Here is a 16105-nt window from a genome sequence, read left to right as displayed (position 1 = left end):
GTCTCCAGCTCAGACCTGACACAGGTGAGGGGGTCACAACTCAGTTGTGCAAACTTTGAGGGAGGAAAGGGAGCAGCCCTTTCACCTGGGGATCCCCGAAGTGGCATTCGAGTTACGTCTGGCACATGGCAGATAGCTGCTCTTCAGGCCCAGCTGAAGCTTGTCAGATTCTCTGAATTGACTCTTATTGCCCCTCTGCAAACTCCCCCTCCCCATTTAATTGGTAGCCCGTCCTTCCTACAATCCAACAAGAGGCCTCCCTCCCTAGGCCTAAACTTGATTTCTCCGTTTTCCAGAAACCAACATCTGCCCACACCAGGTACCCTACCACTCCCCAGAGCAGTTGGATGAATTCTAGTCCGGCCTGGCAATCTTGTCCCCTTTTGCAAGGTCTTCGTTTTCCCCACCTCCCTTGCTGCCAGAGGTGGCCATGTCAACTGATTCTAGCCAAATGATGGCATAAGTCCGCTGACAAGCTTGTGGAAGTTTCAGCCCTGTTACAAGGATGCGGTCAGGTAGGGAGGGTGATGTTTTCCCTGCTTGCTTTCCCATCTTTGGGGACATGGCATCCATCATGGAACTATAAGGCTGCAAGCTATCACCAAAGTGCTTACAGGGACACAGTAGAGGTCCGTCGGCCACTGCCACCGCTAGACTTCAGTAACCAGTCACTTAAGCTTGCATCTCCTGTAGCATTTGCCTGGCCCTGCCCACCCCACCTCTTCTGCCTGGAAGTCTATCCTAGGCTTTGCCCAAGATGGTGGACAGGGGCTAGAACTCCCAGGACAGAGGAAATCAAAGCCTCGACTTGAGACCAAGTCCCAGGCTGTGTCTCTTGACCTCTAGCCTCTCACAAACCACTGCATCCTCCCCAGGGTCATCTCATACATGTCCATGGTTTCCATTACTTCCTAGACACCAGTAATCTAAACATCCAATTCCATCAATGGCCCTACTCCTGAATTTGATCCATGTATTAAAAGCATTCCCCTATCTACTCAGTGGTTCAAAATCTACCCTCCTCTCATATTCCCTCTCCAACTGGCCTTTCCCATGCTCCCAGCCAGACATGTCTTGGTCATACTGGGCCTCTCTGCCTCATCTCCCCAACTCATTTTATTGGGCCTTCCAAGTGTCTTTCAAACAGCCTCTCTACACCCACCAGTCTACCCTCTATCTGGCTCCCGCATATTCTCAGGTAAATCTGATTCCTCTCTCCTTAGCCTATGCTCTATACAGCCTGCCCTGCCTGCTTCAACTCGATGTTCCACTGTTGTGTGCAACCCCTCAGATGCCTTTTTCATAGTCCTGACATGTCCCTGGCCCACTCCCAGTGCTCTTCTAGACGATGGGGACCAGGTATGAATTCTCCAAGGCCCCAGTACTCACCCTGGGTTGAGCCCACCCCCACAGGGATTTGCAATCAGGTTTTTCACTTTAGACTTTTTAATATTTCATACAGCGATTATGGTGCATTCAGGAACCCACCCCTCCCAAACCGCCCTAGGAAGGCCCCTGCCCTCCCATCCCATTTGAGGGCCCCAGGGTTTAGAGTGAAGGGGAGGTAACCACCCATCTGGAGACTGACCCCAGAAACTGTCCCTGCCCTGCCTCATCTTCCCCAGGGGTTAGGGGGTAACGCCTGGGCACCACCCCCCCACCATGTGCCCCTCTGTCCCTGCCTGTGTACATATACACACTATGGCTCCTCGCTGAGTTGGTCAGTTCCTGGCAGGGCCCCTACTCAACAGCACCGAGTGGGATGGGGGCAGGAGGGCTGGGCTAGGGAGACCCTGAGAAGGAGGCCCCTGCTATGGGACTGCAGGAGGGAAAGAGTGGGGGCCCCCCACCTCATCCATCTCCCAGAGTCTCCAGTAGTCCCCAAGTCCCCCTGCAGCTGGGGATGGCAGGTGGGGGTCGGAAGGCGAGTGGTCGAGGCATGCTTTCCCTTAGCTGACCCCAGGGTCTGGTGATGGTCAGGGTTTTGAATAGGGGTTGTGTCCCTGCCATGGAAAGGCTGGGAGCGGGGCTTCATTGCACAAAATACTGTGGGAGGGCCACACAGTGGGTGGGGCCCAGCCAGCCTGTATACAGAGATATTGCATTTAAAAAATGAAAACCTCATTTAAAATAATTAAAAAACAACAATGAATGAAACAAACAAAAAGAAAAAGGCCCACACAACATGAGGCAGGTGGGGCAGGCAGGAAAGCAGACAGGGGAGCCTCAGACCCAAGGCATCACCGTGTCTTGTCTGAGTCGAGATCCCCAGCCTGGGCTAGCTCCAGACCCCTGGCTTGCCGTGGGGTAGTGGTCCTGCAGGGGGTGGGGCATGATGGGGAGGGGTATAGGCCTGGCCTCAGTGTGGGAGGCTGGCACGGCCATGCTGTCCGCCGGCAACTACCGAGACAGAAAGAGAGAGAGACACACAGACAGACAGACAGATCAGGCGAAGGAACGATGAGAACTTTGTTAGCACCCAGCAGACAGGCCAATGGGTGGGCCGACAGGCCAATGGTCGGGTGTTCAGACAGGCAGCAGGGGACATGTGGGCAGGCGAGCATGAGTCAGGCAGGTAGGCAGGCAGCAAGCAGGGAGGATGATGCAGTTGGGGGCTGCCCTGTGAGGGGTATGGCATCCCTCCAGCTGCTGCCTGCTGGGGCCTCGGTCTGTGGCTTAGAACTCGGTGTCCACCACTCGGAAAGCTGGCCTGCCTGCAAGGGAAAGCAGAGCAGATGGCTGTTGGTGAGCAAGCAGGTAGGTGGACAGGGCAGGGAAGAGGGTGAGGGCCACAAGTACACTTACCTGAGTCAGGCATTGACGAAGACCGAATGCTGGCCTCCTTTTGTAGCTGGATCTCCTTTAGTGCAAATATGGAAGTAGCTGTGGGTGGAGGAGAGACAGGAGTGGGGCATGACCCATGAGGCCACCTAGGACCACCTCCCATGTGGCCCCGTCAGGGAAATTAGAAAAAGTTGCCTTTTCTTTGAGAGCCTTGACTTTCATCCATCAAATAATCCCACACACAAACCAGCTACAACCAGGGAAAATGGAATATAGACTATTACATGACACCAAGAAATCATTAACTTTGTCAAGTGCGACAGTGATACTGCGATTACCACCTGTAAAGTCTAGACAATGGTGTTTGGGATTTTTCTTTTTTTTTTTTTTGCGGTACGTGGGCCTCTCACTGTTGTGGCCTCTCCCATTGCGGAGCACGGGCTCTGGACGCGCAGGCTCAGCGGCCATGGCTCACGGGCCCAGCTGCTCCGCGGCATATGGGATCTTCCCGGACCGGGGCACGAACCCACGTCCCCTGCATCGGCAGGCGGACTCTCAACCACTGCGCCACCAGGGAAGCCCGGTGTTTAGGATTTGATTGAGATTAATCCAATCAAACGTTAGCATGATAATGGTATTACTGTTACGCTTAAGAAAATATTTTAGAGATACATGCTGAAACTGTTTATAGGTGAATGATGTATCTGGGACTTGATTCAAAATAATCAGTGATTATAGATAAAACCTGACTGGCCATGAGTTGATCACTTGTTGGAGTATCTGGGGACTCATCATATTATTTGGTCTAATATATAAATATATCTAACTTTAAAACATCCATATTAAAAAGTTTTAAAAAGTCAGACATAATGGAACACACCATGTGCCTCCATTTCTGTAGGGTACAAGGACAGGGAAAGCATATCTATGCTTTAGAAGTCAAGCTAGTGGCAACTCTTACAGGGGATGCCAGGAGAAAAGAGGGCACTTCAGGGGAGCTTCTCACATCCTATTTCTCGACCTGTATGCTGGTTACACGGGTGTTTAGTTTGTAAAAATTCATTGTGCTATATGCTTATGATCTGTCATTTCTCAGTATCTATTTCACAACATTTACTTTTTTTAAAAAGGTAAAGTGATGTTCCATCGGTTTTTATGTACGTTTGAAAATTTCCAGGGACTGAAAACTAAAAAACTCTTCTGTAATGAACAACACATCACACACGTGAACAAGGGCATACCCCCCCACACCCCACCCCACCCCATCCAAGGTGGCAGAGCCAGAGCCCAACACAACCTGCCCAGCTATCTGCAGCAGTCCTGTTCCCCAAAGCCCCCCACCAGCCGGTCCATTCCCCAGCTCCACTCACTGTCAGGAAGCTTGTGGATCCGTTCCCCCAGACTGAGGAAGAATGGATGTTTCATGGCATCTTCTGCGGAGATCCGATTGCGACCTTCAAACTGAGTGTGTGTGTTGGGATGGGGGAGTATTGACACTTTCAACAAGTAGGCTTCTCTTCCTCCCCGCCCCAGATCCTGCCCCTGTAGCTCCCTGTTTCCCCACACCTGGAATCCGCTAGGCCCCAAGGCTGGCCCAGGAAGATCATCTCACCTGCAGCAGCTTGGTGAGGAGGTCAGCCCCGTCGCTGTCAAGTCTACCACAAGGACAAGGGGACCTGTTTTAAACTCAGTTTGGGTACTCTGGTCCCTAACACCCACCTACCCACCAGCCTCACCGGGGTGCATGGCTCAAAAGGGCCTCGGCTCGGTACTTGGGGTAGTTGTATGTCTTGAACTCTTCATTGGACAGGATGCCCGGCCATGTCTCCTCAGTTGGGGTTCCTGGCGGGGGAAGTGGAGTTATCCTAAACATCTCACAGGGCCTCCCTGCATGTCCCCACAGCTCCTAGGGCTCATGCCTCCTCACCCAAGATGCGGAAGATGAAGTGCAGCTGTTCCTCCACCGTGGAGCCCGGGAAGAGGGGCCGGCCTGTGGCCATCTCATAGAAGATGCAGCCCACACCCCTGGGCAGGGAGGGCACAGTGAATATGTAGGCAGTTGGCCGGTTGGCTGTTGTGACCAAGCCACCCCCCTTCACCGCATGGCCCCTGCCACACTTCGACCTGTCCTCACCACATGTCAATCTGAGTGGAGTAGTCCGTGGACCCGAGCAGGATGTCGGGGGGCCGGTACCACAGTGTTACCACCTCATTGGAGTAGGTCTTCGTTGGAATTGACTTGGCCCGGGCCAGGCCTGGTAGGTGGAGAGAAGGGGCAGCTGGGATTGAGGAGGTTGTGGGCAGTACTGGGGAGAATGCAGTTAGGACTGAGGGCATCCTAAGCAAAGCCTGGAGGGGCTGAAGGGGAGGGACTGAGACTAGGTGGTTGTGGGGAAGGGGGAGGCTGGGAGAGTAAGGCTGGGGGATCACTGGGAAGAAGGCAGAGGCCAGGGGTACCAAAGTCGGCCAGCTTGAGCTCTCCTCTCTCATTGATGAGCAGGTTCTGGGGCTTGAGGTCTCGGTGTAGCACCTTCTGCCGGTGGCAGTAGGCCAGGCCACGGAGCAGCTGGAACAGGAACAGCTGGGGACCCAGGAACGGCAGGCAGAGGTCAAAGAGTATCCAGCAGCCTGACCCCCAGCAGGCACTGCTCCCCCTCCCAAAGACAGGCACTGAGCCCAGAGCCTTGTCTCACAAAAGAGGATAGGGTCCCAATGCCCTCCAAGGGCTCCCAGCTTTTTTTTTTGGCAAAAAAGCCAAACAGGAAAAGTCTGTTTCTGGGAGATTTGTGGAGTGGAGTGGGTGAGTGGGGGGCCCCCTTATGCCCCTGCTTCCTGCCCCACACCCACTTTCACATTGTGCATGTTGATGACGTTCCCACAGTCATCCAGGTACTGCTTCAGGTCCTTGTCCTGAGGAAAGAAGAGCAGGTAGAGGAAAGAGGGTCACATCCTGTGGCTCCTGGCCATCTCCCCACCTCCTCCCAGGACCCACTGGCACCCAACCTTACCAGGTACTCAAAGACAAGGGTGAGGGACTTCTCCGTGTGAATAATGTCGTGTAGCGTGACGATGTTGGCGTGTTTGAGGTCCTTGAGCAGGGACACTGCAGGAAGCAGGGGGGTGGGACAGGGGAAGAGTCAGGGCCCACCCTCAGAACAGAGGCAAGGAGGAGGACTAGACCGGGTCGAGCCCAGATGGCTTGGGGTGGTGGCTCACAGCCACCGGCTCTAACCCACCTGATACCAGGAAGAAGGTGTGTCCCCAAGTTCCAGATGTGGAAACTAAGGCTCAGAGAAGAGTATAGAGCAAGAACCTGGGATTGCAGCCCCAGGCTTATGTGACACTAGATTTTCACAACCAGTTTTTGGTTTCTGGAAAGCGCCCTTGCTCCAATCCTCAGTACACAGATCTGCAGCATCGTGTGAAAATGAGTTTGCACACTCAATTACTATGCAATTCAGATTCATTCCATGTGAAATTCTGACTAGAAACTATTGTGTCAAGTAAACTGGTGAGCACTTTCAGGGATATTCTCAGAACCAAAGCAAGCACCCTGCTTTACAATTCACCTACCTCTTCTCCACACAGGAAGATACCTGGTTACCCTGATTTATTATCTGGATATGTGGCTGATGGGCACTTTCTCATGAAGCCCAGAACGTGAGGAGGGAAGTCCCAGAACCCCTAGTCCCTGTCCTCACTATGAGTGTGTGTGTGTGTGTGTGTGTGTGTGTGTGTGTGCGTGCACGCACACACCATGGGGAGAGCCCGGGAAGCCTGGGGCAGATCAGATGGGGCCTGTACCTTCCCGGATGGCGGTGCAGGGTGCCCCCTCTTCGTGTTCCAGTCTGATCTCCTTGAGTGCCACGAGGTTGTCTGTGAGCTTGCTTTTGCCTTTGTAGACGGTGGCATAGGTACCCTGGAATGTGAGTAAGAGTGACAGGAGACGAGCTATGAAGCTGCAGGGAGTTCCCACGGACCCCCCAGCCCTACCATGGGCCTCCTGGCTGTCTCTCACCTCTCCCAGCTTGTCCAGCTTGATGTAGGTCTCCAGTTTCCCAAAGCCAATCTCAGACTGTGGGGCAAAGGAGGCAGGCTGAAGTAAGCTCAGGGGAAGGGACTGGGAGGAGGAAGAGGAAGAGACAGGAAGAGAAGACGCTCACCAGGCTGACACGGCGGAGGCGGCGGCTGAGGGGCTTGTCGAAGATGGGGCTATTGAGGGTCAGCTTCTCAAGGTAGCCCTCGGGCAGCCGGATGTCGGCTGGTAGTGATAGGCGCTTGTTGATGTCCTGGCAGGCAAGATAGGGGAGAAACAGGACCATGAGCTCCAACTCCCCAGGTCCGACCCTCTTTTCCAGCCCCGCCACTGCCCGGACAGGGGGTTCAGCACCTCAGTGGAGATCTTGCGTGGGGGATGGTTGCGCATGCGCACCCTCACTGGTGACTGCACCTCATCCGAGGACGTGGCTGAAGCCTGGTCACTTTCCCCGTCAGACCCCATCTTCAAGTCCTCGTGTACAATCTCTGGTAGTGGCGACAGGGGGAGGGCAGGCCGGGTGGGCTCAGAAGCCCCAGGACAAATCCCCCCACCCTCCCGTAACACATTCCCTCATCACACACGTGTGCACATGGCCCCCAGAGCAGCCTGGAGTCCCTCACGGAGAGGGTGGGAAGGCCCAGGGAGGTTCACACAGGTCAAGACAGGTTGAACTGGGAGGGCAATAGTCACCTAGTGGAGCACCCCGCGTCAGCGGCGAGCTGAAACTGCGGCTGGCCCAGAGCCAGTGGGCAGGCAGCAGCAGAAGTAGCCAAATGCCCTGGGAAGGCAGGCCCAGGGCAGGCAGGTGCCAGGAGGCCTGAGGGGGCTGTCACAGAGCGCAGGAGAAGGGCAGAGGGAGGCTTGGGGCAGCTGTGGCAGGCGGGGCACCCTTCCTCCCCGCTGAGGCCTGGGCACAAAGCCAAGGAAAGGGACACAGATGGACAATAGAGAGAGGGTGTTGAGAGAGGATGGCAGAGATGAGGGAAAAAATGGAGAAAGGAAAATGAAAATAACGCAAGTTTAAGAGGAACTCAGTTGGAAGGCAGCACCCCTGGGACCAGTCTGGGAGTGGGAATGGTCAGTGGACCCACCTGGTGCAGAGCTGAGTGGGCCCCGTCCAGAGCGAGGTTCACCAGGGGCAACACGTGTGGGGCCCTCTCCAAGGTCACTGCCGCCGCCACCGCCACTCTCATCCAGGCCTATCTGTTCAGGGGCACCATTGGTCTTATCTACACCTCGGCCCCCTCGGAGTGTCATTGACAGCTGCCGTTTGATCTTCTTCATCCGATCCATGGCGACCTGCGCAGGGGGTATGGATGCGAATGGGTCCCACATTAACATTTGCCTGACACCCATGGGCCCCCTAAAACCCATGACAACCCAGTGAGGTGCACTGACATGAACCTGTGTCAGTGCCCACCCAACCACTGTGGAGTCCTGGGACCACTCAGGATTCCTAGAAACCTGGCATGGATGGAGACCCTTGTCAGTGCCTGCCACCTACGATGACCAGCCCCAGGGCACCCTGCTCCTAAGGAGCCCACCTGGGTACTGAGGCTTGGGTGGCTGGCTGAGGGAAAGGGCCCAACTGGTGGCGTGTTGGCCTCTATAGGGGCACCCTCACTGTGGAAGCAGAGGCTCCACAGCAGGCATTCTCGGGTGCAGCAGCACTGATGGACCTAGCCATTGGTGTAGCGGGGGGCTAGCCCAGGACGCCGGAACCACTGACATGGCCCCGGGCACGCCCACAGAATGGCATGTTCTGCTGGCACCAGCCCACATCACCCCCAACTGCCAAGGCGGAACGCTCCCCACGACCACAAGGACCCTCCTGCCTCCCCCAGCAGCCATGGTCAAGGTGGCTAAAGGATTACCCCAGTGGGCTACCCAGGTGAGGGGTGCAGGGAGAGGGAGGGAGAGTCCTGCCCAGACCCAACCACTGGGTGGGGTTGCGGGGGGATCTAAGTCTACCAGCTGTCCTGGTTCCATCAGGTTGAACCCAGATTTTACCAGATTTTTGCAAGCCAGGTCACATTTCTCCTCTACTTGAGAACATACCACATGTCCCTTATCACCCCAAATAAACGTCTCAGTCCTTAATGTGGCCCACAAGGCCCCCATTCACACCATTACCTCTCTGGCCTCACCGCCCCCTCGTTGCTAATTGCTGTTCTGCAACCGCACCCAAAAGTCCCAACTCAGGGCCTTTGCAGTGGCTGTTCCTGGTACTTAGAAGACCCTTCCCCTAGATTTCAAAATAGCTCACTCCCTCATCCCCTTCAGGCCATTGCTCAAATATCACCTTTTTCACAGATAACCATGAATAACCCTATTTAAAATCGCAACCATTCTGAGCCCCCTCACCTTGCCAATTACCCCCCCAGCACTTATCACCTCCTCAGAAATGACACCATCTAGTTACTGGTTTCTTTATTCTTTACTGTCTGTCTCCTCACCACCATAACTAGAAGATCAGCTCCGCCAGGGTAGATTTACGTCTGTTTAGGTCATGGCTATATCCTGAGGACCTGGAACAGTGACTGACACAGAGTGGATGCTCAAAAAGTGCTTATGGCAGAAATTAATGAAGCAGGGGGCTAAGGGCCTAGGACCAACATCTGTCAGGGTGAGCAGGGTGAGTCCCTGCTACTCATGAACAACCCCAGACAAGGTGACCCAGGGACACTGGTATCAGCAAGAAGATGGGGCTGCTAGAGGGAACGGGGCCACCAAAAGGCTTAGGCCAGCCTTCTTCTGCTTCCTCCTGGGCTCTGGGCCAGCAAGGAGGGGGAAAGACCTGGCCCAGGAACCATCTGGACTCACAGCAGGGCCTAAGATGGCCCTGGGCCCAAGGGAAGTGGAGCTAGATAGAAGGTTGACGATGAGGCTGGGGCTGGATTCGAAAGAGAGAGAAGTGGGTCATCTGTTACCCTGAAATCAGGTGCTTACCCTAGCGATCCCCATACCCCACTTCTGCCTGCCTGAGCTCATCACCCCCAGAAGGGGTAGAGGGCCCAGCCTAGCAGAAAGATCCAGTAAAGAGGATGAAGTCCATCCAAAGAACCCAAGATAACAATAACAAAAAATATCCTGACCCAAGAGGCTGAACACTGGACCTGAGGCTGAGGAAGGTGAAGCATGGCCAGCCCCCAAAGACTGTTTTCCATACGTCCATATGGCATGGATACCCAGCCGCTTTGCCTGTTGTGGCAGGGAATGGGGGAGCTGGGGGGACTGTAAGTAGAGCTGGACGGAGGATGAGGAAGGAACCCGATGGAGCCATGGGTCCATGACCTCTAAGCGGTAACCCCAAGGGCTGGACATATTCCAGAGTTCAGTTTTGGGGGGATTTTAGGGAGACAGGGTACAAAATCTGTGTATCATGCAACGCCCCCAGCAGGGGGACCCTGGACAGGGCCCTGTGAACAGAGACACTTGAACATTAATCTGCAGTAAAACTTTTAAATATCATTTCAGTTTTCTGAGATTTTTAGGTTTTAGAATACTGAAGGAGCAAGAAACTGGATACACAACCCCACTCTGAGAAGGGCACATGTCCGTCTTGACCCGCTGAGGAGATGCTTCCATCCTCAGAATACTTCCACACCCAAGGATACTCACCACCTCACATCACACCAACCACTGAGGACACAGTCGTCACACTCTACTAACTCCCAAAGGAACATACCATCCTCATTCTGTTCAGGCACATCTCATAAGCACACACTGGACTCTCACAGTGTCCTGCTTTCTTCAGTACACACTGGACCCTCAAGAAGGCTTCTCTGCATTGTAACTGCCATCGGCAATGCAATTTCCCTATTTATCTCTAACCCCCATCGGCACACAAAGCCTCAACAGAGCACTAAGCTCTGTTAGCACACCACTGGCCCCTCTAAGTTAACTCTTAGCACCACATGCTGCCTGTTTTCTTCTCCACAGCACTCACTGTTCCCCCAACATGATTCTGACCCCTATTAACATGCACTTGGGACCCTCTACAGCAGTAGAGGTTGGTAACCCACATTCGCACTCACTGGGCCTTCACACTACCCTGAATCCCATGAACACAAAGTGAATCTTGCAGATCCCTGACCTGTTTTAGCCCACACTCAGATCTCTCCACAGCTATGATCATCACTAACACATATTCTGGTCCTCCCACTACCCTTTCCCCCCATAACCCATCAGCACAGGCTGGACCTTCACTTCACCCTGACCCCTATTAGCACACACCGGGCCTCACAGTGCCTCCCCATTACCACACCCTGAACCTGTACTCAGCCCTAGTCCCCAGGGACACACAAACACGCTGTTCTATAATGGCCTGACCCTCATTAATGCACACAGATCTTCATTCAGCCCAGAACCCCATTAACACACTTCAGCCCTCCATGGTGCTAATCCACTTTAGCACCCCTGGACCGTCACACGTTCCTGTCCTTTATTTCTCTTTGTTTCAACTCCTCCATAGCTATAACCCCTGTCGGTTGACAACTGGACCACTTCACAGCCCTGATCTTCCTTATTGTGCACAAGATCCCCTCCACAGCTCTACCCTCCATTAGCACTCCCTGGAACCTCAACGCACCTCAGTCCCCCAAGAACACACTGTCTTCAGAATGTTCAGACGCTCATTAGCATATTCCAGAACTCATACTGCTCTGATTCTCCCCCCCATTGGCACACATTTAAGCGCCTCCATGACTCTAAATCCACATTAATAGTCACTAGAACTTCATATATTACCCTGCTCCTTCTTAGGGTGTCCTAGAGTCTCACATCCCTTGACCTCATGGACCCACACACACTGATCTCACACCATCTTGATCCTTAATACACTGAACCTCTTACAGTGCTTAGATACTTCCCTCACCCCCAACCCACACACACATATATCCACAACTCTGATACCTATTAGCACAGGCTCAGGTCTTCCACTACTCTGCCCCCATTAGCACATACTGGGCCTCATACTACCCAGACCTTTATTATCATATGCACATACCCTCGAGAGCTATGACCCCCATTAGTACCCTCTCAACACTGGAGTTCTTCCACTACCCTGTCCTCCATGAGCACACTCTGCACCCTCACACCTCGCAGACCGTCATGGACAAATACACAGTATTAACACCATCCTGACCACCCCCCCCTTACCACACACAGGGCCTAAGAACCCCGATCCTACTGGCACACCCTCTGGTACCTCTACCACCGTATCCCCCAGTAACACACACGGGGCCTTTCTACAGCAATAACTCCATTTGCATATCTCAGCACTCCTCCGACGTCCTCTCCCTTGTTATACATCCTCAGGTCCCTCCATCGCCCTGCACCGCCCCTCCGTTAGCACACACTGGGCCTCAAAACCTTACAAAGCGGTAAGACTTATTACCACATGCTCCGACCCCTCCACAGCTCAGGCCCCCGTTAGCAAACCTCGAGTCTTTCACCACTCTGCCACCCATTTACACACCCTCTGGTCCTTCGATTACCCTGCTCCCCATTAGCACCCACAGTACTTCCCATCCCCAGTTCCCAGACCAGGCCCAGGGCGGGGCCAAGGTCAGGGAGGCCCCAAATGACCCCCGGCCCGGCGCATTCTGGGAAACTCGCTGGGGGAGGGGGCACATGCCAGCAGTGCAGCCCGGCAACGCCCGGGGTCTGGGTTGGTTCTGTAGGAGGAAGGGCAGCCCCCACCCCACGCCTCGTGGACGCGCTCACCGGCGGGGGCGCGCGAGCAACCTCAACGCCGCGGGACCGGCGCGGCGGCGCCTGGGGCGGCGGCCCGGGCTGAGGCCGCGCGACCTCCTTCTCCTCCTGTTCGCCGCAGGCGCCCGTCCCAGTAGTCTTCGGCCATGGCTGCTGGGCCCGGGCCGCCGCCGGCTGAGGAGGAGGAGGCGGCGGCGGCGGCGGCGGTGGCTGAGGCGGAGGCGGCGTCCCGCTCAGCCGGCCATGAGCTTGGCCGCTGCGGGCGATGCCCCTGGGCTCGCTGGCGCCGACTAGAATCCGAGAGCTCACGGCGGCTTGCGGTTCAGAGCCGACTGCTCGCGGAGACGCGGCAGATCTCAGAGCCGAACACCCAACGGCCCAACCGCTGCGCGCGCCGCGCTCCGCGCATGCGCACGCACGCGCTGGAAAGGGTGAAGTGGTAGGGAAGGGACTCACCTCGGACTGGATGTACCAAAAGACCCGTCCGCAGCGGGAGGGGGCGCGGCCATTGCGCGCCCACTGGGGAATGTGGCGCCGGCCCTGGAATGGCGCCAGGGGGGAAGTGTAGAGGTTGTTTAGTACTCAGTTCCGATCTTGCTAGAAGTTTGCTAACGCTGAAGTGGGCAGCAGACAGTGACCAGCGTGCCGGTCACCACTCGGTCCCCCTACTCCGTCTCACTTGGTACATCCCCATGATAGCAAACGGGACTTTTGGAAGGAGGAAAAAGATAAGGCAGTCAGTCCTAGTCCCTTGAGGTGCCTCCGGAGGCAGGGACTTTAAAGGTTCGCGAGAAGATGACTTTTCTAGGAGAAGCGGCCTGGAGAATCACTGGCCTCTACCACCTTAGATAGGACAGAGTCTAGCCCCGCCCAGCTGCTCCTCCCCAAACGCGAGCTCATTCCCACTGTGAATGTATGCGGCCCCGCCCTTTGAGATTGTCGCCCATCCAATCGGATTTGCTCCCTGGGGTGAGGCAGAGCAAGAATAAAGGGCGTGGCCTGGCTGGAGAGGCGTGATTTCGCTGCCCCGGCCGCGCCTCTGCCAGGTTTTCATTGGCTTCACCGTCGAGGGGGCGGGGCCTCCTTTTTGTTCTCAACCATGGGTCGAATGCCTCGCAAGGTGATTGGTCAAAAGGTCTTTCAATCGAATTTCGTCCCGCCTTTAACCCCTCCCATCTCCATCAGCGAAGCTCACGGGGTGGAGCCTAGGCTGAAGGGAAAGATGGACCTTTACAGGGGCGAGTGCTTTACTACGCATGCTTGGGACTTTGGGTTGGAAAGGGGGCTCTTTTCCGCCTCACGCGAGGATTTGTACCCTAAATTGGGTTTTACTGCCACCTCTCAACTACCTCTTCTGGCCCGCCGGAGCCCCGCCCGTGGTTCCCCCTGCCCCATCTCCTGGGCTCTCCGGTTTTTCATTTTATTTATTGGGCGCCTGTTGTGTGTCAAGCACTGACAAACCAACCTAATCCCTCACCCCTCTCTGCCTGCAAAACTCCTACACTATCACCAAGCCCAGTTTAAATGGCAGCAGACTCCGTCCGGCAGGCCATCTGGAACATCTTTACACGGCACCCCAGTCCAAAGCCAACTTCCCCATCTCTTCTGGGCTTCCCCTTATGGTACCCTTGGTCACACCAGTTCATATTAACGAGGATTTACCGGAGCATGTCGGGAGTGGAAATATTTCACAAAGACAAAAGTCCACCTCGGGATAGATGATCGCGTCCATCACTTCCCAGACCTCATCTGTTAGCCTTCTCACTCGGCTCCAGTCGTACTAGTATCCTAGCTGTTCCTGAATGAAGCAGGCACAGTCCAGCCTCAGGGACTTTGCACTTGCTGTTTCCTTTGCCTGGAATGCTCTTTCCCCAGATATCCACTTGCCTCATCTTTTTCCAAGTCCTTGTTTCAATGTCACCTTCTTCATGAAGCCTTCCCTGACTCCCCTATTTAAAACTGCCTACCTGCACCCCAGCATCATTCCCCAGACCTGGCTCTACAGATCTTCTGAACTGCACTGATCAACTTCTAACATACAATTTACTTACTGTGTTTATTGTCTATTCTAGGTCTTGCCCTAGCAAAACATAAGTATGTGCACACGCGCATACACACACACACACAACCCACCCCAGGACACGGATCTTTTTTATCTATTGCTGTCTCCAACACCTACAATAGAGCCTGACACACAGTAAGCAGTCAACAAATGTTTGTTGAATGCCTGATGGTAAATAGTTCTAGGCAGAGACAAGAGGAAGCAACCTTGTCCCACCCTGTCCTTTGTGCCTGCTGGGTGCAGGGGGCTCAGTGCAGTGACCCAGCCCTTGCCCACTGAGCCCTGGTGTTATAATGGTAGACAAAAATGATAGAGAAGTGAAATGGCATGTGTGGGGAACTAAAATGCAACCAGAAAACATGGGTTCTTGATGAAGAAGCTGTTCTCAAACCTTGTGCAAATTAGGTAGCAAGGGGATCCAGCTGTGGTGGTGAAGAAGGGGACAGCGATGTCTGGAGTCAGGAGGTATAATGGTGGGGGGGTGGGGGGATACAGTGAACAAGGTCTAGAGTACCCATGAAGGCCCCAGGATAGTAGAAGCAGAGAAATCAAGTTTGTGTGCAAGCCTCAGATGCTGAGGTGGAAATGGTGGAAACAGTGGACAGACATGCAGAGTTTGGGGGTACTCTAGAGCAGCAATAATGGAAAAAGTACCTGTGGCGGGAAAACCTCTCCACTTGACCTAGATAGCTAGCATCACCACTAAATGGATGCCAGAGATAAAGCACTTCAGTCCCTAATGTCCTGGCGGAGAATGAAAGGAAGTATGGAAGGATGAGGTCACCCAAACAGAATAGGCCAAGAAAAAACAAGTAACCAGAAAGGGACTTCCCTGGTGGCTCAGTGGTTAAGAATCCACCTGCCAACGCAGGGGACACGGGTTCGAGCCCTGGTCCAGGAAGATCCCACATGCCGCAGAGCAACTAAGCCTGTGCGCCACAACTACTGAGCCTGCACTCTAGAGCCACAACTACTGAGCCTGTGCGCCACAACTACTGAAGCCTGCGTGCCTGGAGCCTGTGCTCCGCAACAAGAGAAGCCCCCGCTCGCCGCCAACTAGACTGCACGCAGCAACTAAGACCCAATGTGGTCAAAAAAAAAAAAAAAAAGTAACCAGAGGGAGGTGGGGCAAGGGCATATGCTGTGCCTGGAGTCTGGAGCTGGCCCAGGAGGCAGCACATGTGGGAACAGGCTGTGATGGGTGACAGGTCAGGGTAAGGCCAGTTTGTGTGATTCCCAGTACTTGAGTTAGAGTAAAGGAATGAGGGGTCTGTTTCTAAATGGAAAAAGTTGGAGTCTGGCTGGGTGAAGGACAGAGGTTATGAGTGGCACCCTCAGGCACCAGGTGGCCAGTCTGATTGGTGCTTTCAACTGTCTGAAGTGCTCAGCTGAGACTAAAGACAGAGTGCGGGCAGTTCTGCAGTCCTGGTGGGGCTTGTGGTGAGCCTCCTACTGTCTGCTCCAACCAGTCAACAACCCACAGCCGCTCTCTTCTCACAGGTGGG

At 54.5% G+C, this 16105-nt stretch overlaps 1 protein-coding gene across 1 annotated transcript; it reads right to left on the bottom strand.

Moving 5' to 3' along the window:
• Positions 1-1428: 1428 nt before the first annotated feature.
• CDK16 (cyclin dependent kinase 16) lies at positions 1429-12897 on the bottom strand. The gene is made up of 16 exons (XM_065900959.1): positions 12551-12897; positions 7915-8122; positions 7175-7308; positions 6948-7073; positions 6803-6859; positions 6589-6703; positions 5793-5887; positions 5632-5694; positions 5242-5365; positions 4919-5039; positions 4712-4809; positions 4521-4626; positions 4397-4439; positions 4155-4245; positions 2806-2883; positions 1429-2714 (listed from the first exon to the last, which is right to left on the bottom strand). The coding sequence occupies exons 2-16, from the start codon at positions 8114-8116 to the stop codon at positions 2677-2679; spliced, it is 1491 nt and encodes a 496-aa protein (XP_065757031.1). The 5' UTR covers positions 8117-8122; positions 12551-12897; the 3' UTR covers positions 1429-2676.
• Positions 12898-16105: the final 3208 nt, after the last annotated feature.

Source organism: Phocoena phocoena, chromosome X, assembly GCF_963924675.1.
Source record: "Phocoena phocoena chromosome X, mPhoPho1.1, whole genome shotgun sequence".
Classification (NCBI taxonomy): Eukaryota; Metazoa; Chordata; class Mammalia; order Artiodactyla; family Phocoenidae; genus Phocoena; species Phocoena phocoena.
The sequence above is the reverse complement of the archived record's forward strand: the minus strand, read 5'-3'. Positions and strand labels throughout refer to the sequence as shown.